Source organism: Phoenix dactylifera, chromosome 12 (assembly GCF_051530095.1).
Source record: "Phoenix dactylifera cultivar Ajwa chromosome 12, Ajwa_hap1_PhDact_Kaust_v1.1, whole genome shotgun sequence".
Lineage (NCBI taxonomy): Eukaryota > Viridiplantae > Streptophyta > Magnoliopsida > Arecales > Arecaceae > Phoenix > Phoenix dactylifera.
Window position 1 is genome coordinate 8,490,335 of NC_143201.1, and position 27,678 is coordinate 8,518,012.

General features: G+C 39.4%; 2 protein-coding genes across 2 annotated transcripts in view; both read left to right on the forward strand.

Moving 5' to 3' along the window:
- The window catches only part of LOC103718385 (pleiotropic drug resistance protein 2-like), a 35,432-nt gene extending 21,702 nt beyond the window's left edge, over positions 1 to 13,730 (forward strand). Inside the window, exons 20-21 of the mRNA XM_039116559.3 lie at positions 12,740 to 12,994; positions 13,078 to 13,730. Coding sequence (XP_038972487.1) covers positions 12,740 to 12,994; positions 13,078 to 13,347 — 525 coding nt within the window. The 3' untranslated portion in view covers positions 13,348 to 13,730. The remainder of the gene's footprint in view (positions 1 to 12,739; positions 12,995 to 13,077) is intronic.
- An 8,752-nt stretch (positions 13,731 to 22,482) lies between these two features.
- LOC103724257 (arogenate dehydratase 1-like) lies at positions 22,483 to 24,745 on the forward strand. The gene has a single exon (XM_008815461.6). It carries the CDS (start codon positions 22,904 to 22,906, stop codon positions 24,317 to 24,319), a length of 1,416 nt encoding a protein of 471 aa, XP_008813683.4. The 5' UTR covers positions 22,483 to 22,903; the 3' UTR covers positions 24,320 to 24,745.
- The last annotated feature ends 2,933 nt before the right edge of the window (positions 24,746 to 27,678 follow it).

Below are 27,678 nucleotides of genomic sequence, written 5' to 3' on the forward strand. Positions count from 1 at the left end.
GCCGCAGTCATTGCTAGTGACGGCGGCCATGCAATGATGGCCGAAGAAAGAGAAGCTCTGCTCGGGTGTTACGGGTCCACAAGGAGATGAAAAGAGGGAGAGGGAGGCTTGGGCAGTGGGGTTGTTGTCATGGAGGCCGTGGCCTTTGTTGTGTGATGGCACCCTGCGGCGAGGTGGCCGGCAATGGCAAAACCCGAAAGAAGAAACCAAAATAGGGCATCTCTGTTTCGGAAGGTAATCTGGTGATTCACTAGTCCAAATCACCAAGAACAGTGGCAATAAACCTAAGAAAAGGAGAGAAAGGCAGGAGACACTCACCTCGGTCCAGTGAGGTTCTCGGGGCCCTTTCCGGCGATGAATCAAAGAGAAGATTCGGAGAAGAATCATTGAGATCGGCATCGATTCTTGGAGAAACCAGTGATAGCTTTCAATGGTGGAGTTAAATAGGTGAAATCCTAGAGTTCTACTCGAACTCAGATTGCCTAGATATCTTCGATTTTTGCTGGAATCGAAGGAAGAAGACTCTGATCGGGAATCTTCTCCTTCATCCATCGTGAGCAACAGGGCTCGCTTCAATTGGGCCTAGCCTCTTCAGGACGGCCCACTAGCCCAATTCGAAAACGGGCTGGGTTATTACACCTAATGAATCCATATACTCTTCATAAAGGTTTGGATTGAGCTTTTGCAAGTAGGTGATCCACATGTTGTGTTCATAGAGCTTGTTCTTCCATTGAACTAGAAATTTCTATAGCCATGTTTGTGAGCGGAGGCAACAACATCATCAAGGATGTCATCGACTTCTAATGGTGAAGGGACATGGGTGAAAGTTGAAGATCAATCTCCTCATAAAACGTCTTCATGGTGGCCAAAGTAGGCTGTTAATTCGGACAAATTGATGATTAGGCTCATCTACATGTCAGTTGGTAGCTCAAGAATGCAGGCATTGTCACCAATCTTCTTCAGGATTTTGAATAGTCCTATCTTCTTAGGCTGCAACTTATGAAATGCCCCTGGAACTAATACCTTGGGATGTATTCGAACCATCACCTTGTCTCCTTAATTAAAATGCACATCTCATCTAGTTATATCCACTTGAAGCTTGTATTTGTGTGCTTGCTCATCTAACTTCTTCCATACATTAGCATGGATGTCATGGATGTGTTTGGCAAAATTGTCAGCCTCCTGACCAAAAACTTTAATGTTAAGGCAGAGGAAAAAGATCCATGAGCATTCATAAAGTTATACCTGCAACCATGGTATGCTGTACCGGTCGGTACAGGTCGGTATCAGGCGTACAGTAACCGTACCGATGGGTACCGGTATCGGTACGCCAATGTCGGTACGTCTGGCGTACCGCATACCGTACTGTACCGACACTCGGTACTGTTAGCAATATATCATATAAATAAACAATAAATCTATTAATTCAATTAATGGAAAATCTTAAAGGGAATAATATACATGCATATTATTCGGCATCCAAATAATTCTATTTTAATGCAAAATAAATCTATTCTAGCACAAAATAAATCTATGCATTTATAAATTTATATTATAGAAATTCAAATCCTACAAATCTACTAATATTAAATTAAAAATAAAAGTAGAAGAAAGTAGCCTGATTGAAGGCAGGTCGAAGCGCGTAGACGCTGTCCCAAAGAAGTATTTGCCCCTACGTACGGGTCACCCGGCAATCCTTCTCGGAGATACGACGACCCTACAACTTCTTCTTCGGCACGTCTCGGAAGAAGTCAAAGCGAACCCGATCGGACTTGCAGATCCAGCAAAGAACGGAATGAAAAGAACTAAATAAACTAAATAAAAATGTAAAAATAAAATTTGGAAGTGGCTAAGAGGGAGAAGAATTTTTCCAGAATTTTTCCACTATTTTTCTGAAATTTTTCGTACTTGAATAGGATGAAATAGGGGGGGTTTATATAGGGATTTATAACAGGGGCAATATGGTCTTTTCGGCGGACACGTCCGCGTCCGCGTCCGCGCTCTTCGCGCGAACGTGGGCAACGTGCGCCAGCTGGCGCCCGCTGGCGTGTTCCCATTTAAACCAAAAACGCCCGTTGGGCGTTTCCAATTCAAACGGGCACGCCCGTTTTATTTCTCAAACGCGCACGCGGCCCGAGACCGGCCGCGTGCGCATTTAAATCCTTCTTTAAAAGCGCGGTTGTTTCCAAAACCAAACGCGCACGCGGACCGAGACTCGGCCGCGTGCGCATTTAATTTTTCCTACAATCCCCCACAAAAATTAATTTTTTTTTTAAAAATAATTTTTAAAATCAAAACAAAATGCTGGATATCTTATATTATGTAATAGGTGTAGGTACCTTTCGGTTTGAACCTTCACTTAGTGACAATTGATTACATCTATGGAGCCAAGGCGGTCTTAACCTTGAACCTCGGTCCATGGCTCAGATTAAATCAACAACACACATAATATAGCCCGATCTGGGTTCTAAGCGGGTTGCGCTGTTATGGCCATGCGCAGATATCTATCATGTGCTTTTTAGGGAATCGCCCATTTTCCATAATCGCGGCCTCACGACTGCACATATAGGTGAGTCCTAATAAGGAAGCTAGCAAGGAAGCTCCTGCCTCTTGGGTCTCGGACTCATTAAGAGTTATACAAACGAACTCATCCTACCGCTTGCTTTTATGAGCACTAGCGCCATAGGGATGAGGAAAACATGAAATAGTGCTCCTCTTAGTCACACTCCGGTTTGTTTCTACCCATTGAACCTTTTAAGGTTGGGTTTCCACCGTGGTGATCTATCTTTATGGGCTAAGCCCCATCCCCCTCGACGACTCTAGAACTACTGTTCTAGACAAGCCTTTAGTAAGCTGATCAGCCAAGTTATTTTCTGATTTAACAAAATTTAAGGCAATAACATTATTTTTCAATTTATATCTTAATGATTTATGACGCACTTTTAAGTGCCTGTTCATTTTTACATTGGCATTTTCTTGGTTGCACTTATCTCTTGCAGATTTACAGTCACAATGTAAGGAGACAGGTGGTAAAGGTGACTCATCTACAGGAAGGTCTATTAGTAGATCTCTGAGCCACTCAGCCTCAGTGCTAGTAGTGTCTAAAGCTATCAGTTCAGACTCCATGGTACTCCTAGATATTAAGGTTTGTTTGGTGGATTTCCAAGACACAGCAGCACCTCCTAGAAGAAAGACGTATCCTATGGTGGATTTAACATCTAAGGTATCGCTGATCCAGTTGGCATCACTATAGCCTTCTAGAACAGCAGGAAACCCACTAAAGTGCAAACTATAGGACTTGGTACTCTTAAGATACCTAAGAATTCTCTCTAATGCTGTCCAGTGATCTTTATTTGGATTAATAGTATATCTACTAAGTCTATTTACAGCATATGCTATGTCTGGCCCGGTGTAGTTTGTTAGGAATCCTAGTGAGCCTATGATTTGAGCATATAGGCTTTGAAGGACAGGAGTTCCTAAGTTCTTCTTAAGATAAGTAGAGGGATCAAATGGAGTAGAGACAGGCTGACAATCGGAATAATTAAATTTATTAAGTATCTTGTCAACATAATGACTTTGGGATAACTCAATACTTTTTGCACTTCTAATTATTTTGGTATTTAAAATTAAGTCAGCTTGTCCCAAGTTTTCATATCAAACTTATGACTTAAAAATTGTTTTACTTCATCAATTATCTGAAGATCTGTCCCAAAGATCAGTATATCATCTACATAAAGGCACAAGATCACAAATTTGTGTCCAACTCTCTTCTGATATACACATTCGTCTGTGCTATTGATTTCAAATCCAAATGTCATTATGGTTTCATCAAATTTCAAGTGCCATTGCTTGGGTGCTTGTTTAAGACCATAAAGAGATCTGACTAGTCTGCAAACTTTATTTTCTTGGCCTGGGGTTTTAAATCCCTCTGGTTGGTCCATATAAATTTCTTCATTTAAGTCTCCATTTAGAAAAGCTGTCTTAACATCCATCTGATGAATCACTAATCTATGAATGGAGGCTAATGTTATAAGGACCCTAATAGTAGTTATCCTAGCTACAGGTGCATAAACATCAAAGAAATCTACCCCAAGTCTCTGAGTAAAGCCCTTGGCAACTAATCTAGCCTTAAATTTATCTACAGAGCCATCAGGCCTAAGTTTCTTCTTAAAGATCCATTTGCACCTTATAGTTTTACAACCAGGAGGAAGATCAGTCAATTCCCAAGTATGATTTTGGATAATTGACTGCATCTCATTGTCCATAGCTTCTCTCCAAAAAGGTGAATCTAAGGATTTCATTGCGTCCTCAAAGGTAGTTGGAGAGTCCTCTATAAGAAAAGTATAGAAGTCATCTCCAAATGTTTTCTCTACCCTGGATCTCTTACTCCTTCTAGGTTCTGCTTCTACTTCTACTTCACTTGTCCTTATTCTACTAGAGCTACTAGCTATACCACTATCTACTCTAGTCTTAAGTGAAAAGGTGTCTTCAAAATATGTTGCATCTCTGGCTTCTATGATGGTGTTGTTACTAATATCACTTTCTTCTGAATTTATCACTAGAAATATATTGGCATTACTATTGGCTGCATAACCTATGAATATGGCATCCACTGTTTTAGGCCCTATTTTCTTTCTCTTAAAATCAGGTATTTTAACTTTTGCCAAGCACCCCCACACTTTCAAATAGCTAAGATTAGGTTTTCTATGTTTCCAAACTTCATATGGTGTTAGATCATTATTTTTAGAGGGAATCCTATTAAGGATATAACAGGCTGAAAATAAAGCTTCCCCCCACAAATTCTCTGGTACTCCTGAGCTTATAAGCATGGAGTTAACCATATCCATTAAAGTCCTATTCTTCCTTTGTGCTACTCCATTTGATTGGGGAGAATAGGGAGCAGTCACTTCATGAATGATTCCATGATCTTCACAAAATTGAGTTATGTCATTTGATGTATATTCACCTTCCCGATCTGATCTAAGGATTTTAATTTTCTTTTCCTGTTGGTTCTCAGCTTCGATCTTAAAAATTTTAAATTTGCTGAGCACCTCATCCTTGGTTTTAATTAGGTAGATGTAACAGAACTTCGATAGATCATCTATAAATGTTACAAAGTATTTGTTACCTCCCCTAGAAGTTTTACCAGAGTCACAAACATCACTATGGATCAACTCTAATAGATCAGATCCCTATTAACAGATTTAAAAGGCTTCCTAGGGAGTTTGGCTTCTACACAAGTTTGACATTTCTCGTGGTTCTTGAGATTACTTTTTGGTATTAGATTTAGGTTCATAAGTTGCTTAATTGAATTATAATTTACATGACCTAATCTACCATGCCAAATAGAAAGGGGTTCTATATTCATAATCAAAGGATTTTCATTTATTGAAGGAGCTATTACATTCAACTTGAACAATCCTTCACTAAGGAATCTTTTTCCAATAAACATTACACCATGAGAAATTACAACCTTATTGGACTCAAAAACAAGACGAAAGCCTTGCTGGACAAGCAAAGAACCACTAATGAGATTTCTCCTAACAACTGGAACATGTTGGACGCCGTGCAGGGACAGGACTTTCCCAGATGTAAGCTTTAAGTCCACACGTCTACTCCTAACACACGCGCCTCCGAGCTGTTTGCCATGATCACAGCTCCTCTACTTGAGATCTGGTAAGAAGAAAACCAGGAGCGATCCGAACAAATATGAATACCAGCTCCGGTATCAATCCACCAATCAAGTGCTTGTAAAGTCATGTTAACTTCAGGAGTAAAGGAAACAGACCTGAAAGCTGTCTCAGAGGAGCCAGCGCCGGAAGTCACCATGTTGACTTGAGCACTGGATGTGTGTGGACCCTTCTTCTTAGATTGAAGAGGTGCAGTCTTCTTATAGAAGCACTGGGGAGACAAATGGTTGGTCCGACCACACACATAACAGAAACGAGCACCACCTTCCTCTTTCTTCTTCTTCTGCTCCTGGGATTGAGTAGGCTTCCCATTGTAGTGGTGGTTAGAGTTTCTAGGGTTGTAGGGTTTCTTCTTGAAATTCTTACGGAAGGGTCGGTTCTGATTTTTCTTAGGAGGAGCCTCTACATTATATGCATTATTTTTGGGTCCAGTAGAGATATTATTTCTGAGCCTATGCTGCTCTTCAATCCTAATAGAGTTTAAGACTTGGGTTAGGGTGAGAACTTGGGTATGGCTCAGGGTCTTGGCAAAATCAGACCAGGAAGTAGGTAGTTTATTTATCAGACAGGCTACCTGGAATGATTCATCCAAATTGGTTCCATTAGCCCTAAGCTGGTAGATCAGGGTTTCAAATTCATGAATTTGGTCATTCATAGGCTTTGAGTCCACCATCCTAAACTTATTGAAATCGGAGGCCGTGAACCTCTTTATCCCAGCATCATCAAGACCATATTTGCTATCTAGGGTGTTCCAGAGTTCTTTAGCACTCTTAGCTGTGTAATAGATATCATACAGCCTCTCAGAAAGAGCACCTAGGATTCTATGGATACAATGATAATCTATCTCATCAGGTGTCCTAGAGGGTGTGCCAGTGGAGGCAGAATGTTCAGTGTTGGAAGAGGTAGTTGGGTTGGACCCATTATCAACTTCGGTAGTACTTTCACCTAGATTAACCCTAATGTGGTGAGCCAGAACCGCATTTGGTTCTGCCACCTTCTAAAGTTATGGCCATCAAATTTTTCAGGTTTGGCACTAAGGTGGTCACTAGTGTTTGAGGCCATAGGATCAGGGTTACAGAATAGAGACAGAAACCTGATTGAAGGCAAAAAAATCTATATCAAAAGATTGCACTAATATTTATATTGAACTTTGGATGTCTAATTGATATATCCAAAAAACTAATAGCCAGATCAGCTCCAGATCGGTGGTGGAGCTCTAGGCTCACTTAAGTACCAGCCTTTCTTAGGCACGTATGCCTTTTTGACAAGCTTTTCTTAGACACTATTAGTTAGTGGATATAATCACTAGAAATCACACAAATTCAATATTTAAAATAACCTAAATGTAAATTTAAACGGATTAACTAATTTTTGATTTTTTTTTGTTTGACCTTTCCGAATTAGTAACAATTGATTACTAAATTTAATTCTAGCAAACAATTATTGTAATTAAAATCTAATTTATCAATTCAATGAATTATATATATTAGAATTGATTTATTTACTTATTAGAATAATTAATTACTAATTTTGTAGCAAATCAATTATTGTAATTAAGATGTCAATTCAATGAATTAAAAGATTTATTTCTTTATTAGAATAATTGATTGAGATCTAATAAGTCAATTCAATGAATTATAAGATTTATTCCTTTATTAAAATAATTGATTGAGATCTAATAAGTCAATTCAATAGATTAATTATTATGTATCAACCAATTTCCGAATTTTCTGTTTGAATAGGATCTGGAAATTACTCCTTGAGGAGTCCAAATGGAGGTATAATAAACCTCTTGGAGGTTAACCAAATTATTATCTCTTTAGAATAATTTATTATTAATGATGTGCTAGCAAAAACAATTATTGCAATTAAAATCTAATATGCCACAATTGTAATAAAGAATTTAATTAATTATATATTACTAACAAAAGGCATATACTTCTTTGGATTGTTAGCAATATATCATATAAATAAACAATAAATCTATTAATTCAATTAATGGAAAATCTTAAAGGGAATAATATACATGCATATTATTCGGCATCCAAATAATTCTATTTTAATGCAAAATAAATCTATTCTAGCACAAAATAAATCTATGCATTTAATAAATTTATATTATAGAAATTCAAATCCTACAAATCTACTAATATTAAATTAAAAATAAAAGTAGAAGAAAGTAGCCTGATTGAAGGCAGGTCGAAGCGCGTAGACGCTGTCCCAAAGAAGTATTTGCCCCTACGTACGGGTCACCCGGCAATCCTTCTCGGAGATACGACGACCCTACAACTTTTTCTTCGACACGTCTCGGAAAAAGTCAAAGCGAACCCGATCAGACTTGCAGATCCAGCAAAGAACGGAATGAAAAGAACTAAATAAACTGAATAAAAATGTAAAAATAAAATTTGGAAGTGGCTAAGAGGGAGAAGAATTTTTTCAAAATTTTTCCACTATTTTTCTGAAATTTTTCGTACTTGAATAGGATGAAATAGGGGGGTTTATATAGGAATTTATAATAGGGGCAATATGGTCTTTTTGGCGGACACGTCCGCGTCCGCGTCCGCGCTCTTCGCGCGAACGTGGGCAACGTGCGCCAGTTGGCGCCCGCTGGCGTGTTCCCATTTAAACCAAAAACGCTTGTTGGGCGTTTCTAATTCAAACGGGCACGCCCGTTTTATTTCTCAAACGCGCACGCGGCCCGAGACCGGCCGCGTGCGCATTTAAATCCTTCTTTAAAAGCGCGGTTGTTTCCAAAACCAAACGCGCACGCGGACCGAGACTCGGCCGCGTGCGCATTTAATTTTTTCTACAGGTACGCCTATACTAGTGCGGCACCGGTACAGGGTTCGGTACCAGTACGGCGAACCTTGCCTGCAACCATTTGAAAAGGAGAACAACCGGTAAAATAGTTGATGGAATTGTTGTAGGCAAACTGGGCAAGAGGAAATGAGAATCCCATGATTCTTGATGGTCAGCAATGCGACATCTTAAGAGATTGCCTAGCCTTCAATTCACAAATTCGATTTGGCTAGTAGTTTGAGATGATATCCAGTAAGGCCTATACTAGTTCTAATCAAATAAGAAAAAGAGTCCTAAAACCATGTGTAACAACCCAGGACCTCACCCAAAATGGCTAGCTGGAAGGTATTATTTGGGTTCCTTGATCCTGTATAAGTATCCAAGATCTACCCAGTGAATAACCGATGTGGGACTAAACACACGTCCGCACGGGTTCTCACATACTCCCTCCATTCAAGCCCTGACGTCCTCGTCAGGCTACTTCAAATTCATTCAAATCTAATCAAAAACACCACGATCAGCCCGTGGTCAGCCCCAATAGATCCATGCTGCAGTGTCCCCTAGTTCACATAGGTTATAGGCCGGATCCGCTCTGATACCATTTGTAAGAACCCAAGACCTCATCCAAAATGACTAGCTAGAAGGTATTATTTGGATTTCTTGATCCTGTATAAGTATCCAAGATCTACCCAGGGAATAACCAATGTGGGACTAAACACACGCCCGCACGGGTCTTCACAATTATGGTGGTAGGCTTAGGAATTTCAAGGACTTTCCACAAGAGGGTTGAACAAGCTAATACAACCAAGGTGACCAATTGTTTGAGAGATGGCAACTCAAGGCTTCTAGTGATTCTTTAGGTTGTTTGGAAATAGAAGGCTAGGTAAAGCATGTTGAAAATAGTGGCTCTTATTGTCACTAGCAAAGCACGGCATGAGTGCAAAAGGAACTCATACACAAGGTACAACTAAGAAGTAGAGAGGCGCTGCCTCTCTACTTTATAAGAGAGAGTACAGTCCACATTATCATGAGATGGTGTGCAAGGCCCCAAGGCCCATGATGTGACATTAGGGGCATGACTAAATGGAAGAGTAATAGAGAAAGAAAATGAAAATGAAAGAGGGATAGGGAATGGAAGATAAAAAGAAAGTGAGCAGGAGAGAAAAGAAGAGTGACTTGCTCTTATGTGAATCTCCCCATCTTCTGGGTTGGTTTTTCAATTCACATGGCTTGAGTTCTCATATTTTTCAGATTGGACTTCTCTTGTATTGCTAGTTCTCGCAAGGTCCCTTGGTGTCGGTCTCTCTTCTGGTTCTCTCAAGTAAACATGATGAAATATGGTAGTAATAGAGGTTGTTAGTAAAAGGTGATTTTTCTTGGTTTAACCTTTATGAAAACTTTGTATTTCTATTATTATATTACATCGTAGATTTCCAACTTGCCCTATGGATGTAACCTAGTTTCCATGATTTTCTTATGGTTTATTATTTTCTTGTTCTCCTATTGAATTATGCATAAAATATGTGCTTGTTGTCACTTGATCTCCACCTTGAAGAATCCTGCAGGCAGCATTAGGTCTTTCATAACCCTAGGGTATTCCAACACCAACATTCTTATTGATAAAGATCGGTGCTCTATAAATTTTTATTGAGGCAAAGGCAAAGATATTATTTCTCAATAAGGTTCTAATATACAGCACATATATTATTGTTCAAGATAGAAATAGTGGATAGATGGAGATCACTTGTCATAATCATTACATGGTCACTATGGCAATAGCTATTGAGCAGATATATCTAGGTAGATGAAGTGGATGGAAGCTTTAGATCTTATATAAAATTTGATATCCTCATATCTTTAGTCTATTTGCTGTTTAGCTACACAATCAATTGAGAACCTATTCAATGCCTTGCAGTTTGGCACCTGCATCCTTAATGCTTTCTTAATTGTTCTTTTCTAAGTGTTCCCCTTCCTTGCTCACACCTAAATTTGCACCTACACTTGCTCATAATTCAGGTACCTAAAGTTGGACTTGAATCTGAAATTCAAGATGAGGAATTTTATAGTGTGTGGTGGATATAAATTTTATGTCTCTACTGCTAGAACTTCTTTACCCATTAGTTGTGCTATTAAACTTTTTCTGATAAGACCATCCTTAACTCTAGACTTCCAAGTTTTATGTCTCTAGTGCTAGAATTACACAGATTGGCTCTAGAGGACAAAGAGAGTAGGAGTTTAGGATTACAACCGTTGGCAAAGTTATAGTGTATAAAGGGTGAGGAGCATGGCAAGTAGATCAATGGTAGATTTGACATACAACTTAGAGCAAGGTTTGTCGAACGAGTACCAGAGCTTGTATTGACCGGTGACCGGTTTGGTACGGTATGGATCCATACCGTGCCATTCTAGGATGTACTAAAACAGAGAGAGGGAGGACGGAGGGAGGAGAGGGAGGAAGAGAGAGAGAGGGAGGAAGGAAGGGAGGGGGAGAGAAAATCCTAACCTTATTCGGAGAGAAGGGGAGAAAATGAGACGGGGGGGAGAGGGAGAGAGAGATTGAGATAAAGAGAGGCGAAGAGACAGACTCACCATCTATCATCATCGTCACTTGTCGTCCATCATCATTGTTGACGGATGGCTTCAAATGCAGAACAGAAAGAGGGAGAGAGTGAGGGCGGATGGATTCGACAAATAGCTAGGGTTCTTAGGGGCCTAAGATGGATGAGGACGAAGCATGCCGATTGAGTGGGAGAAGGAGACATCAATAAGGAAGGCCACCGCTGATGCCAGCCAGCTACAGATCTTGTATGAGAGAGAGAGAGAGCCTCAAAAGCTCTCAAAGCGTCGAACTGCAGGGGGGCGAGCCTAGAAGGCTTTTTGAGGCATTGACCCATGGGTGGAGAGCCTCAAAGCATCGAATAGGAGGAGGTGGTGGAGGTTATTATGAGCAAACCCAAGGAGCCTGTGAACCATTCCGACTTGGTGTCGGTTCAGTTCGGTATGGACCGAACTACCCGATTTAGATCGATTCGGCAATTCATGACCTAGGCTAATATGGTGAAAATGTGGAGACTGAAATATCTGAGAGCCAGATTTATTGGAGTTGTTTTTGATTTCTCTAATGATAAAGCTTCGAGATTTAGAAATTATGGTAGCTCTCTGCAACTATAAAGGACAAATCATCAATCTTTTCAAAGCTTAGAGGGAGAATAAAGAGAAATAATAAGTATAATTTAAAGAACAAAGTGAATAAGAAAGAGTGAATAGAAGAGTGTACACGAACACAAAGAGAGAGAGAGAGGTCAAACCACTATTATCGGAATATGAACATTTTAATGCCTGGGATCCTTTCTCTTTCCAATATAGAGACTTGTCCACTAGACCTAATAAACTTATTGAGTTAGGCGTGTATAAGTCTAGATTGTCCTTGTAACGTGGTAATTAATTTATAATAACATACAGTGTATATGCACAGATTGGTTTATTACAAATACCATCTTCTAGATTTAGATAAAAGAATTAAATTCAAGATGATCAAAATTTGGCGTCTGTGCAAAAGGTCATGGGAAACTACTTGGAGTCACGAAAAAAGCAAAATATACTATCGACTATGAGCAGCAATAATGGATCATCCAAGTCACAAATGAACCATCCAAGGTTTGGCAATTCTGAATGTTGGATAGCGTGCGTGAGCAACTTTTGATATCAAATCCTTCAATTGGACTAATTGATTGATGGTGAATTCTCATACTGATGCTAAACAATGATATTGTTGGAAGTATGTTTTGAGTATTATTTTTGGATTAAGAATAAGTTTGATGAATCTAATCCATCTAATGAAATGTACTTAGGAGGTAACATTCTATGCCCATATCCCCAGATTTCATCTCCTGAAATTCTATTAGTTATTGTAGAAAATCGTTTTAACATCTCTTTCATGCTTATATATGATTTATGACTGACATAACTTCTAGTAAATTCATGAAATACAAATGCTCTACTAATCAGAAGATCAGAACTAGGCAAGATGTTCTCTATCACTGAAGACCCATTAAAAATAGGCGGAGTTGTCAACCGCTTGACATTCAGAATTTCCTACTCTCTCTCAAATTATACTGATATGGTTTTAGTTTTAGCACTTATTTTGAAAAGCTTATTTGTTCATCGACGTGTGCCAGTATTTCAGCTTGGAATGGTTATGGTTCCTATATGTGACAGACACAAAATGCATTCTTTTCTTTGGTTCACAGGTGAGCATTGAGGTCATATACATAGCAGCACAGAGTCTTCTGTATACCCTGCTCCTCTTCTCAATGATTGGCTTTACTTGGCGAGCCAGCAATTTCTTTTGGTTCCTCTACTTCATTTTCATGTGCTTTATCTACTTTACACTCTACGGTATGATGGTCGTAGCACTCACTCCCAACCACCAAGTTGCTGGCATTGTATCCTCCTTTTTCCTCACCTTCTGGAACTTGTTCTCAGGATTCCTTATATTTAGACCAGTAAGTGATAGTTCAAAACAAGGATTACTGATGCTTACCCAACTATTTACTACTGAAATCTGATAATATCTTGCCTTATGTAGTTGATTCCGGTATGGTGGAGGTGGTACTACTGGGCTTCTCCCGTCGCTTGGACGATTTATGGTGTTGTAACATCACAGCTTGGGGACAAGGAAAACAAAATGGGGATACCTGGTGAGCATAGTTCAACCGTGAAAGCTTTCCTGAAGGACAATCTAGGCTTCAAGCACGACTTCCTTGGTTATGTCGCTCTAGCCCATCTTGGTTTCGTCCTTGCGTTCTTTTTGGTCTTCGGCTATTCTATCAAATTTCTCAACTTCCAGAAGCGGTAGGGAGCAACGATGAAGAACCATGAATGGAGTAAGCAGTCCTCAAGTTTTGTTCATCGGTTGATGAAGGAAGTGCCTCATGACTGATTTGCATAGCAGTTGAATCGCCATTTCCTTTCATGGTGTTTTGGCTGATCACTTGTATTCTTCATCTAAGGGACAACTAGATTTTAGGCAACCTCGCTAGCTCGGTACGTGATGCGAGTATTACTCTACATTACAAACGCAATCATTGTAAGATGTGTATATTTACGGTTTAGAGTCATTTGAGTTGGATGGCTTCTTATTCTCTTTAGAAATTTTAGCCTGTTAAAGAGATACGTGGAGATTATTGATATTATTGGACTGGTGATTTTATATTAATAGAAAGATCAGTTGGAGCCTAATCGCTTTAATTAATCAAATGAAAGCAGTGCAAAAGTACAAGAAACACAATGGAACACTAACAGCAGTACAGTTAAATAAAATCATATGGAAAAAGGAATATATAAAAAGAAGAGAGGAAATAAACGAAACCATTACTTTAAAATCACAGAAAAATGAAGAGAGAGATTTTAACTTCAATAAGATCTAATGAGAAGAAAAAAAACAATCATCTGATCCACCTTCTTATGAACTCAGGCTGGTTGTCGGACAACCTGTTATTTTCTTTCCAGCCAAAGGGTCCGACGTACAACTGCAGCAAGAGTAAAACAATCCATTCGCCATTCCTTTCTGAGCTTAGAAACCTGCCAGCCAAACCATATTTGTTGAAGAGATTCTAGCTTGGGTATGTATTCCCAATGTAGAGCAACTAGCAAACAGATGATCCATGGTTTTGTCCTCAGCATTGCAAAGAGCACAACATACAGTTGTAGGCCAATACCTTTTCCCCAGAATTTCTGCTGTCAGGTTCTTCCTTTTACTCGAGAACTACCAGTACCTTGATCTTGTATTGGAGAAATCCAGACAAATTTTGCAATGAAGGTACCAAACTTAACAGTTATTGAGCTTTGAAAAGTTCAATTCTTTCTCCACGTACAAACCAGTTGATGCTGGCTGTCATATGAAGAAACATGAGAAATAACCCTCAGTAAATTAATTGATCATGCATGTAGAATAGCACCAGTAGAATCGCTAAACCTTGGCCTCTAGCTAGAAAGATTCCATGGGTTAGTGAGCTCCGCAAGAACCTTCTGATCTAAAGAGGCCCCGAAATGACTGGGAAAGCAGCGCAGAAGGGGAGTATCCTAAAACCAGGTATCAATCCAAAAATAAGTTTAATTCTCTGCCATCACTGGTGACTAGATTTGGCCATTTGAGGATCTAAATCCGGGTACTGCAACACTACATTGACTGGACTCCTAGAATAATGAAACTCTTTCCGGCTTCGGACCTATTTCGTTGAACAGTTTCTCAGGTCCAGGCCTTCTCTTGATAACTCATTTGATTGGAGATTCTCAGTCTGCTTTCATGAAAGGGAGGTTGATTCATGAAAGCTTCATACTAGCTCAAGTCCTCAATCATTGCAAGTAGCATAACCAAACGGGCATTTTGTATAACTTTATTTCAAAAAGGCTTCAGAGAGTTGATTCAAGTTTTCTATTCAACATCAAGGAAGCAAGGGGATTAAATATTAAAGTGGAGGTTCATAGAGAAAAGCATGAGATTGAATGACATAATGAGTATGGGTCCTCGCAACACCATTAGAGGGGTTAGGAGCGTGTTTAGTTCGCGACCGAAATTGAAATAGGCATGGATTGGAATGAAAATCGAAAGAGCGACATTCTCCGATGCATTTGGTTCGTGACTAGAATCAGAATTGGAATGGGATCTGAATACTAGAAGAGAGTCAATATTAAGGTTTTGAGGATTAGGGTATTTCCATTCTCGTCTGAAATCGGAAAAGGAATGGAATTCCTCCCAACCAAATGGTTGGAATAAGAATTACTCATTCTCATTCCAGAGCTCAACTCCTCCCAACCAAACATGTTTGAAAAGTCTAAAATATGACGATTGTATTTTGCGAGGCAGATCACTCACCTTAAATCATCTCGTATAGCTTTGAGCAGATTCCTAGCTTTCTAAAATAATTTCTACAAGAGACAACATTGAACATACTAGGTGGTTGGTGATTGTACCTGTGCTTACAAGATGTTTAACAACGGCAGGATAACTTTGGTACACAATTTTTATGGAAATGCCCCTTGCCTACAAAAATTTTAATCTTTGTTTAGCTCACCATTAAGGATGGAATTCTTATAGGAGAAAATCTCAAAAAGATGGAGTGCATAAGTCCTACATCACGCTGCCTCTACAGTGCAGAAGCAAAGACTATGGATCTGGTTAGAACCCAACTGTAGGATAGTCTCTAATAAATATTCTTGGCATGAAGACCTCTTACTCAATGCCCTTTTCCTCATGAAAGACTGGACATCATCTGCTCTTAGAAGGTCAGAGAGCAGCCGTTAACTATTTTTTATCTAGATGAATCTTTTGTAATGTTGATCGGTTTATTATGGGATGTACCCTCTGGTCTAGAGGATGCACATTTTATTATGAGTTCTTTTTTATGTATACCCTCCGAAATATAAAAAATTGTATCAATACCTTCGTAAAATTACTATTTGCACATATACTCTCATAAAATACTTATTTTGCATGTATACCCATATATTTCTTTTTTTTTATATATATATATGCCTATACCAACTAACGCCGTTAAAAAATAAATAATTTAAATTTGAAATGACTGAAATACCCTTACAGATAGGTCGCAAAAGGCAAACTTTCTAAATATATACATGCAAATAGCATCTTTGCAAGAGTATTTATGCAATTATGCATATTTAGGAGGGTATACACTTAAAAAAATTCAATAAAAAAATGATCAAAATTCAGTAATAATAATTTAGTTGTTTTTAATAAAAAAATAGAAAAAAAGATTAATATTATCATATCACATGATCCCATGTTAATATTAACTCTTATAGAATGAATTATATTACTTTTATAAAATTCTTGCCTCAAAAACAAACAACTCAACATTTATAAATCACTAAAAAATATTTTACTAATCTAAGCATCTATAATTAATTTAAATTTGATATGCTTTAATCTTTTAAAAATAATGAAGAATATATAGATGTTATAAATTCAATAATGATAATTATATCAAAATTAAATAGAGAATAACATTACCAAAATGATCACCTAATATTCTAACTTGACCGAGTTATGATATTAAAAAAGAAAATTGACAATGTAGCTCAATTTTTTTTCACTTGTCGATCCAACTCAATTATAAAAGACGTAGCAAGTTCTAGCCGGATTTTGTTTTTTTTTCGATAAATTTTTTGAGTGTACACTCTTTTAAATATGAGAAATTACATGAATATTATCGTAAAATTGCTATTTACGTGTATACCCTTATAACTTTTTTTTTTGCATATCTACCAGTAAAGGTATTTCAGTTATTTTAGTTTTTAAGCCATTTATTTTTTAACAACGTTAGATGGTATGAGTACATATATAAAAAGTAAAAAAAAAAAAGATATACATGTTAATAGTAATTTTACAAGAATATTTATGCAATTTTATATATTTAGGACGATATACATGTAAAAAATCCTTTAATTATTTAAATGAATCTTTGTGCTCTGGCTCATTTTCTCTCTCAGGGGAGAAAGAAACGCTTTTGGGGCATCCCTTTTAAGCTGTTTAATATGCAATTCTAGTCTTGCAATTTCATTAATATGTTTAAGAAAACATTATGGAAGTTTTAGACCTTTTTGCTTGTATATAGGGTTTGATTTCAGTTTTCAAGGACATGCAAGATTTTTAAAATTAAGTCTTCAGCACCCTTTTAATTGCCTGTAATTATTGCATAGTTTTAGTTTCACTAATTATATATAATGAGATCACCATAAATGGCGATAATATATGTGGCACGATGGTGAGGCTTGACTCAAGTTCATGAGGTGCCTCTTTAAGGAGAACGGGATAAGGAGTGGAACTAATAGTAGAGCTGCTCATTAGGCCCATGAAATGTTCTATGAAGGGTTGGCTGGCCAAGTGGGGCTGGACTTGAGCTGAGCTTTTTTACCCGAAGGTTAACATTTACATATATCACACCCCTAATCTAGAAAATGATATGACCATGCTACTAAAGGGTACCCGCTCATAATAATATGAAGCCAACAATAGTAAAAATTTGGAAAATAATACACCATACTACCAAAGAGTACTACTCATGATAATATGAAGCCAACAATAATAACTTTGTATGAAAATCCATCTCAAATAAAATATAAGAAAAAGGGTCCAAAGTCTCCCATCAATTAAATAAAGAGACAAGTGCTGGTACGAAGCTTTTAAATCCAAAATTCAAATATTCAAAAGTTCTTAACTTCGAAAATCCATAAATTAACCAACTACAAATCTATAGTCAACTAGTAAATTAAAATTCTATCATAAAAATTTCTTAGCATGTACTCCGAGCATAAATTATTTCCTACTCCTAGCAACCTTATTTATCAGAAAAGAATTAAAAAAAGTGAGCTACATAACTTAGTAAGTAAGCATTACACTTTACCAGAACAAGCATAAGTTCTTATATGAATCAATGCATCATTTAGAAAAAATAACTTCAATTGCAAAATAGAATATTTCATAGTACAGTACGACAAAACAAGTCATAAAACCAATCATGCTATTGAATATGCATAAATCACGCAAATTTCATAACTATGGTTTTAAGTGTATGGCATTAATAAAGTTAGAAATTATTTGCCATTTAGCCATTATGCTTGAAAATATTACTTTCAAACTAAATGCTAATGTCACTTTATATCTGCAATAGGGACATAATTATGATCCATAGTTCGTATGCCAACTGTATATGTGCCAACGGGGCCCTAATTCATAGCCATAATCCATAGTGGTAATCCATAACTATAATTTGTTTGCCAACATTATACTCGCTCGCGGGGCCATAATTCATAGCCATAATCCATAGCTATAATTCGTATGCCAACTTCACACCCGCTGGCAGGGTCGTATATAGCTATCTAAGAGCCTTTAGCCATATTTTTTTAAAACAAATTTTCTTAAATCATATTTTCTTTCAAATACATAAATAATTTGGCTAAAAAGTACTAAATTGTATTGTAGAGTTCATAATTCATAAACAAGTCATTAGCAGTAAAATAGCCATGAAATCTTTCTACTTATAACCAGATACAAATATCCATAAACAAGTCATTAACATTAAATCATCCATGGAACTATTTCTTTTATGATAAAATATGATTTCACAATATCATATGCCCAATTCTTAATTTTTAAAAAATATAGAATCATTCATATCACATAACATTTATAATTTTTATAAAGTTTAAAACATCAAAAATGATCGGTAGTTTGAAGACTAGTAAAGAGTATAACGATTATTTGTCTCTTTTCTCCTTAAAATCTCATAATTCAACTAAACGAATTACTCGAACCTATTTAAAGCCATTTGAAGCCTAATTAATCCATAATTACCAACTTTGAAACCCAAATATATACCGGACTCGTGTGGAAGATAAAGTTCTCCTTGTTCTTGAGATGTGATCATACATGAAGGAAAATTTATAAAAAAAGGACCAAGATCGCAGACTGACGAGATTTATCCTTGTAAATTTTCTCACGGAAGCAAAGGCGTGTTCACACCGGTGTGGAATAAACTATTGATGGTTGTTGGTGGGCTTCATAGCCCGCATCCTGGTCAAATTTAGCTGGGTAGGTGGGAGCTGTAATGTGACGTGAGGCAATTATAAATAACACCAAACCAGCCTTTGGTTGCTACGTGGCGTTTCTATACCTACCTTCATGGCCACGTGGCAAAAACAAAAATGGCCAGTGCTCGTGGGTGTGCGCAACCTCGCATAGGGAGATCTGGAGTTTCTTGTTTTGAAGGACAGCGGCCTTTGGGTGCGGCCAACCTTTACCAACCACTCTAGGAGTTGGGAAATCGAACAGGGGAGTAATGGGAATCACACGTGATATTTAAGCTAAATAGAATAATTAATGACAGATGGACTGACTGATATAAATGATTGGATCCAATAATTAGGAACTTAACTCTCCATTTTCTTTCTTTTTTTTTCCTGGTAGAGTCGATAATTGACGATCTTAGACAATCTTAAAGCTATAAAGATATAGAAATAGGTAGCTGTTTTTGCCTATCCTTGAATTGCTGATGTGGATAGTCTTTGTTGATTTGGAAAACAGGAACAAATTAGAGGACTCGTCGAAGCTGGCAGTTAGGCCCTCCGATGCTTCAGCCAAAAAGAGTATAGCAATGATGTGGAAGAAGAGGTGGATAAAAATCTCAGTCTAGTAGGATTGTACATTTCATGGAGGGATGCTGAGTCTATATGTGGCCACAAGATCCAGAATCTCCTAAGGATCGTGTTATAACCGTCTGTAATTGTGCCACAACCATCTTAGGGTTCGATGTGATCATACAAGGACGTGATGTAGCCTTTTAGGGCCATTATGATAATTTTTATCTCTTGGCGTGATAGGAGTGCATTCCCATATAAAGTGGAAAGCTATCACTCGAGGTAAAAGGAGTCAGGTATGTTTGGAATGGATGTCGAGATGAATAACTATCTGTTGGAACTACAAGATTTTTGCACCGGGCAATGCATGACGTTGGAAGTTAGTTGCTTCTGATCCACTTATCCCAACTCCTAGATAGGTCAAGGTAGACCTGGTTTAACTATGCAGAGTGCTATATTAGCTGAGTTTGATAAGTCCAGTCATGCCAAATCACTAGGCTCATTTTCTGCCACATCAGTAACTTTTGTGAAGAGTGGTAACATAAGATGATAAATGGAGTCGAGGGGTCCATGGATGTGTTGAATGGTATGACAAGTAGATTCAATGGAGTAAAGCATGCTAGGTTTGAGCACGAACTTTGACATAGTTCTTACAAGAGCGAACTCTTATACGGGATTTGGTGAAAATACGGCTCTTTGAGAATGGGTGACTTTTGGACTTGAGTGCTAATACATCGATGAAGTGTGATTCTTGGAAAATAGGTTTTTGGGCTGGAGTGATAACATGTGGCATAGTCAAGAAGGGGAATTGGATGCAAAGCTTGACGAGAGAGTGGTGGATTGGATTTAAGAAGGAATTGAAATTGGCTCACACATGAAGGGACAATATTGAGGATTATGTATGAGGTTTTAGTCGGTGTAGATTAATTAATATGATGGCCGTTGGTGTGCTGAGTAGTGTGACAAGTGGACTTGATGAAGCAATGTTGGCTTGGTTTAAGCACAGGCTTGGGTATGATTCTTTGAAGAACAAACTTTTATATGAGTATGGTGAAAATGTGGTTCTTGGAGAGTGAGCTTTGGCTAGAATGGTAACATATTATGCACTCAAGAATTGTAATCGGATATAAAGCTTGATTGGGGAGTGGAAGATTGCACTCGAGGGAGAATTGAAATTGGCTCACATGTGAAGGAGGAGAATATTGAAGATTTGCATGGTGAAGTTTAGTTTTACATAAATTAATTAGTGGAGGGTAAATGAATTGATGATTGGGTTTGAAACTTTATAACTTAAGCTTTTAAGTTGAATTAGATATCAAGTTATATATGGAGCTATTCTGGTTGTACTTGAACTCTCCATTTTTTTTTTCCAACAAGGAAGATGTTTAGACCATAATATATTGCAATAACCGCAACCATCTTCTATTCTATTTTCTACCATGCATCCAGATTTAAATTGAAAACATTTTAGGTCACAGAGGCCTAACAAACGGAGTGGTTCAAATTGAGGGCAATTATTTGATGAAATGGAAGATTATGTATGTATCAAATTATAAAAAAGGTTATGTAAAACCTTAGAAGCCGGCGAACGCAGAAGCATTTGGTGTATCTAATTGTGAAGAAGTACAACCAAGAAAATTAATAATAACGATATCAAAAAAAGAAAAGATTTCGATGCTTCAGCATTTGGTGCATTTAATAGTGAACGGAACGGCTCTTTTTGTTAGTCCTTCGAGAGCTAAAAGTGTATTTGACTCCATAATCTTGATGGGTGTTAGAGGAGAGCGGCAAATGACCGGCGATAGCAGTATTGCAATCAAAACCGCTTCCACCTACTACCGCTTGCCGAGGAGAAGGGTGTCTCATTCCAAATAATAATAATTGCGGCGGACAAGTGCGAAGAAGCGCGGCAGATCCCACCACGATCCCTTCCACCTACTACTCCGCGTGGACTGGTTGTTTCTCTTTGTTGAGTGCCGGCGCCCAACTCGGACTCGGTCAGCCATGATTCTGCCCTTCGCTTACTCTTTCTCGTTGGCTATCTCACCAAAACATTTTCTACAAATTTTTTACATGAATATCCTCCTAAATATTAAATTTTGCATGAATACCTTTCCAAAATTGATATTTGCATGTATACTCTCATAAAACACTTATTTTACCATTCTACCTTTTTTTTATTTTTATTTTTGTACATGTACCCATACTATCTGACGACGTTAAAAAATTAATGGTTTCAAATTAAAATGACTAAAATATTCTTAACGGGCAGACATGCAAATAGATCGCGATCCCATGGCAGAAAAAGAAGACAGGAATAATAGCGTAATTTTATAATTTTATTTTATTTTTAATTAATGTAAATATGATTTTTTTTAATACCGTTAGAACAACCGTTATATTACGGATATTTGTACTATAACAGAGTTTTATGAGGGTATATATGTAAATATCAATTTTAGAAGGATATCTATATAAAATTTGATATTTAGAAGGATATTAATGCAAAAAAATTTCATTTTCTACCCTCAAATGCTGTACGTCGCCGCAAAGAAAACGGTTTAATTGCCAAACGAAGGGGGGTTTACGCTTGTCAGGGGGACGGTAGCGAATCATCACGGGTCCAAGCCCTAACATCGATAGCCCGTATAGAAATTATATGCGCCTGCACTTGAATTCCGTAACTACGAGGCCGGCCAATGAGCACCCGTATTATTTTTTATTTTTATTTGTTTGGTACAGCAGCAGGGCTGAATATCCACGTAGATAATACTTTTCCACATCCTTTTGAGGTCTACTCCTAAGACCGTGCGCTGCCAGCAGGACCAGAGGAGAAGTGTCGGTTAAACCTCCTCCGGATTAAGGCAAAAATAAGAGCAAAGGAGAGAGAAAGGAGAAGGGGGGAGGGAAGGGGCTGTGAGTTTTGTGGTAGGTGCGAGATTGACCAAACCAAACACTTCCTTCTCTTCCCTCATCTCCTCTCTTCTCTTCGTCCCCACCAACCCCTCCATTTACCCCAACCATATAAAATCCCCACCTTCCCACCCCCACCCTTTTCTTCTCAGCTTGAAAGGATCTCTCTTCTCAAGCTGTACTCCGAATCCCCTCCATCCCCTCTCTTCTTCCCTCCCTTCTTATCTCTATCCTTCTTCTCCCTCTACGATCCTTATATTAGTTGTAGTTGTTATCATTAGCGAGGCTAGAAGATTAGGATCTAAAATAATTAGTGTATCCAAGGACACTAGATTAACCTAATGTGTTCCATGGCGGCTATTCTATCCCCAACTACCAATCCGACGGTCCAGATTGGATCCAGAGTAGCCACGCCGATCATCCGAATCCCCTCGGCTGCCCTCCGCACGGTCCGGTCCGTCTACCGGCACGACGCCTCCGGCGGCTTCAACCCTTCGGCCTCCTTCTTCCCCGGCGCCGTCGGATCTAGCCGCTCCGACTGGCAGACCTCCTGCGCCATCCTCGCCAGCAAGGCTGCCGACGACAACAAGCCCTCATCCGACGCCGTCTCCGGCGGCGATGCTGCTCCCGACGCCGGGGAAGCCAATGGAAAGCATCACCTGTCCTCCGCCCCCGCCGCCGTGAACGGCCACAAGCCGCCCACCAATGCTTCGACTACACTGGATCTGGTCCCGATCGCTAATCTCCCACGGCCGCTGACCATCGCCGACCTCTCCCCGGCGCCAATGCACGGGTCCCAGCTCCGCGTGGCCTATCAGGGCGTCCCGGGGGCCTACAGCGAGGCGGCCGCTGGCAAGGCCTACCCCAACTGCGAGGCCATCCCCTGCGACCAGTTCGAGGTGGCCTTCCAGGCGGTGGAGCTCTGGATCGCGGACCGCGCCGTCCTCCCCGTCGAGAACTCCCTCGGCGGCAGCATCCACCGGAACTACGACCTCCTCCTCCGCCATCGCCTCCACATCGTCGGAGAGGTCCAGCTCCCCGTCCACCACTGCCTCCTCGCCCTCCCGGGCGTCCGCAAGGAGTACCTCACCCGCGTCATCAGCCATCCCCAGGCCCTCTCCCAGTGCGAGCTCACTCTCACGGGCATGGGCCTCAACGTCGCCCGCGAGGCCTTCGACGACACCGCCGGCGCCGCCGAGTACGTCGCCGCCAACGGCCTCCGCGACACAGCCGCCATCGCCTCCGCCCGTGCCGCCGAGCTTTACGGTCTCCAGATCCTCGCCGACGGGATCCAGGACGATTCCGGCAACGTGACCCGCTTCGTGATGCTGGCCCGGGAGCCCATCATCCCGAGGACCGACAGGCCCTTCAAGACCAGCATCGTCTTCGCCCACGACCGCGAAGGGACCTCCGTTCTCTTCAAGGTGCTCTCGGCCTTTGCCTTCAGGGACATCAGCCTGACCAAGATCGAGAGCCGGCCGCACCGCCACCGCCCGATCCGGCTGGTGGACGACGCCAACGTCGGCACGGCCAAGCACTTCGAGTACATGTTCTACGTCGACTTCGAGGCCTCCATGGCGGAGGTCCGCGCACAGAACGCCCTCGCCGAGATCCAGGAATTCACCTCCTTCCTCCGCGTCCTGGGGAGCTACCCCATGGACATGACTCCATGGACCGCCAACTCTTCGCCACCCCCATCCACCTCCTGCTCGTCGTCTTCCTCCTCCTCGTCGTCTTCTCCGCCTCGCCGGGATTGATTGATTGTTTGATTGGTTCGTCGCCGGATCGCCGTCCGTCCATTTAGCTCCTCCACTGGATCGCCGGTCCATCATCAGTCAATTAATTCGACTTTTGGTGGGCGTGGTTGGTGGTGGGCCAGTCATGCTGCTCGTGTCGCGCTAGCTCCACCGGACTACCTCCCCATCTGAATCTTTTTTTTAAAAAAAATCTTTTATTTTTTTTGTTTCTGCGATGAATGAACAAATCAAAACTGATCCACCAATACAATGGGTGAGATTGGTCAAACGGGATTTGGCAAATGCGTTAGTTTTTTTTATACTCGGATCTGTTATTATCATCACCAACCGTCTGTGTTTTTTTTATATAGTACAGTTTATCATGATGTATAGTTTGCATAATTGTATGATCTGGTGCTAAAAAAAAAAAAAAAACACTTTTCGTTAGATTTCATAGGATCCAGAGTTATCAATCTCGTTGCATGCTTCTCTTAGCTCATTTACAAACAAACATTGTGGACGAAAGATTAAACCCCACAACTTACCGTGTTTGTAGGCATGCAGTCTATGGGAATGCAAGCGTGACGCCTAAACTCTGAATGCAGGAAAATTGGTGAACCTTGTGATGTAAAACTAAACTTGCATATTTTGTGCCTACTAACCTAATGAGAGAGTCCATGGATCTTTTCTTTATAAAAATAGTAATCGATTGTGTTTGGACTGTGTTGCTGCTGGAAATCGGTATGACCTAGGCATTAAGTTGGTGACCGTCATTAGAGCTTTTGGAACCTCCTAATCTCCCAAAGCATAGGGTTGGGTCGGAACCCATCACCAATACTGTGTTTGTTAGAAAATAGCTAGTTATATGATCGAGTTGTTACTAATTGTGAGAAGAGTTTGAGATGCAGAGAACTCTCCGCACGCCCTTTGCATGGGCCATATGCCAAGTTTTGAATGGTCACCCCATCACTTGGTGACAAGCTTTTATTGGTTGGTTCACCTTATGGCATGGCCGATTCGGAGATATGTTAAGTTGGATAGGTCATTATGAATATCTTTGCTATATTTGTCTCGGAGTGGGGTAGGGCGATTAGGGTTTCCGAACGAAAGGGGATTGGTAGTGTTAGATCAAGTTGGTTGGACAAATCGGATATGATAAAGCTATAAAAATATTTTTCTATATAATTTTTTTTCTTGCATTGGTAAAAGAGATTTGCAAAAAGATTTATATTCGATGGGATTCGAGATAGATTTTACCATCATTTCTATCTATTTTGGAACCATTGCAGGGTAGGTGTGGCACGTTTTGGTGTGAAGTTTCCTTAACGCATTTGATTCCTACCTAAATGCAAAACCTTGTCGGTGGTAGTTGAGGAAGAAGAGAAAAAGAAGTGGGAACGGAACGGTGGGTTCTGCATCAATAAACGCGTGGTGTTAGGTAGGCCGGGGAAATGACCCCAAGAGTCAACAGGAGTACTTATATTAAACCCTGCCAAAGCTAAATAATAAAAAGTATGGTGCCAACGTCAGACGTGACGTAATTATAACTTTGATTTTTATCCGTACGTCGTTGGTGGGCAAAGCGTGAGTCATTAAAGTTTGCAGAGTAATGCTATGGGGCTGTGTATGGGTAAAGTTGAACATACCTTCAATTTCTATAATTTTTTAACTTTTTGCAAGAGCTGTCTAGTTACCCCACAAGCTGGTGTTCATGCTGCGAAGTGTAGAACAATTTCTGAGGAAACTTATTGGCGCTCTTTAATTATCACAGAACTTGTTGGTGGGATCCCATTCTCAAATAAAAGAGAAGAGCGGTAACAAGCCAAACATCCAAAATAGGTATGTATATTTATGTCACTAGCATTGGATTAGCCGAAAAAATAATGATAGAAAACAAAGGATAGAGAGTAGTATGGATTTAGATACCTTAATGTCTAAGAATTTTTGCTACCATCAACCACTTTTTAAAGGAGTTGGAGAAGAGGTATCGTACTGGGATATGATAGTAATAATTAAATTACAACTACTCCTAGAGTAAACCTATAAGTAGACAAAACTAAGATAAGATAAAATTCATTGAATTGGATGTTGTGAGGTCATTCATAGAGTATAATTCTATCTATTTATACTAAAGTATAATAATTGCCTACTCTGATAGTTTCTATCTATGTTGGGCTTCCGCCTCTAGTAGTTCTAGCAACTGTTTACACCACATTTTAACAATCTAGCTAACGGTCAAGAACAAGTGCCTTGTGGATTAGGTTGATCGAATCAAAGTAGGCGCAAATTGCATGACTTTTGTTAAGATTAAATAGAGTTCGCTTGTGAAATCACATATGGGTGAAGACCGGGGCCGAAAAGATAAAATTTGGTCATAAGGTGGAAAACTAGGCTGACTGATTAAGTCCTGAGTCGGTCTAACAAAAGACCGAAGTGAATATACCAGTCTTAGATTTTCAAGAACTAAAAACTATATTGTAGGCTGAAGGAAGACAGCCAACACAAATTATATTAGGATAAGTGAAAGGCCAACTATTAGCTTAATAGCTGCAGAATGATCCTACTTGTTCGTAGTCAGAAGACGATTGGCAGCAATTACCATAACTATTAGGGGCAGAGATCCAACATGGGAAGCAACTATTAAAGAGGACAGTTCTTGTATTTATGGATAGTTATTGTGTATTAGTATAAATAAATAGAATTGTACTCTGAATAGGCCTTTTTATGATCAATCCTTATCAGTTTGTTAACCTTTATCATAGTTGTTTACACTACACTGGTTTATTGAAACAACAACAGGGTTTTACCAGCATATGTAAAAAATGCTGGCAATTTAAACTTTGTCCAGTATTTTATATTCTTTTTTTTTGCTATAATTGATCATCTAGTGTCATTATGATAAGAAGTTTAATAGATACAATTAAACTTCTATTTATGGGTCAGACGGTCTACTTGAGCCCAAAGCATTTCGAATGGCCATAAGCTCCGATTTTAAGCCTGGTGGGTCAGGACAGGCTTGAAACACTACAAGAAATTTGAACATTAGCGACGCTTTTTTTGGCTATTAGCGACGCTTTTAAGTGTCGGTAGAAACCATTCTGACGCTTTACAAAGCGTCGGTAAAGCGTCGCCTATGCTACAGTGGAAAAAACATTTTCCGACGCTTTCAAAAGCGTCGCTAATTACAATTTAGCGACGCTTTTAAGCGTCGCTCTTTCCCGACGCTTTAAAGCGTCGCTAATTACCATTTGCCAAGAAAATTACCATTGGTGGTCTGCATCTTCTCCTCCATTCCATGGTGCTGATAGAACACAAAGAGAAATATAAACAACCTTCCCGATCGGTACCTTCATTCCATCCATGCAGAGTGGTTGGGTTTG

Bases quoted from the DNA above. Each gene is read 5' to 3' on its own strand.
- LOC103724257 (XM_008815461.6), top strand. From the start codon at position 22,904: ATGTGTTCCATGGCGGCTATTCTATCCCCAACTACCAATCCGACGGTC.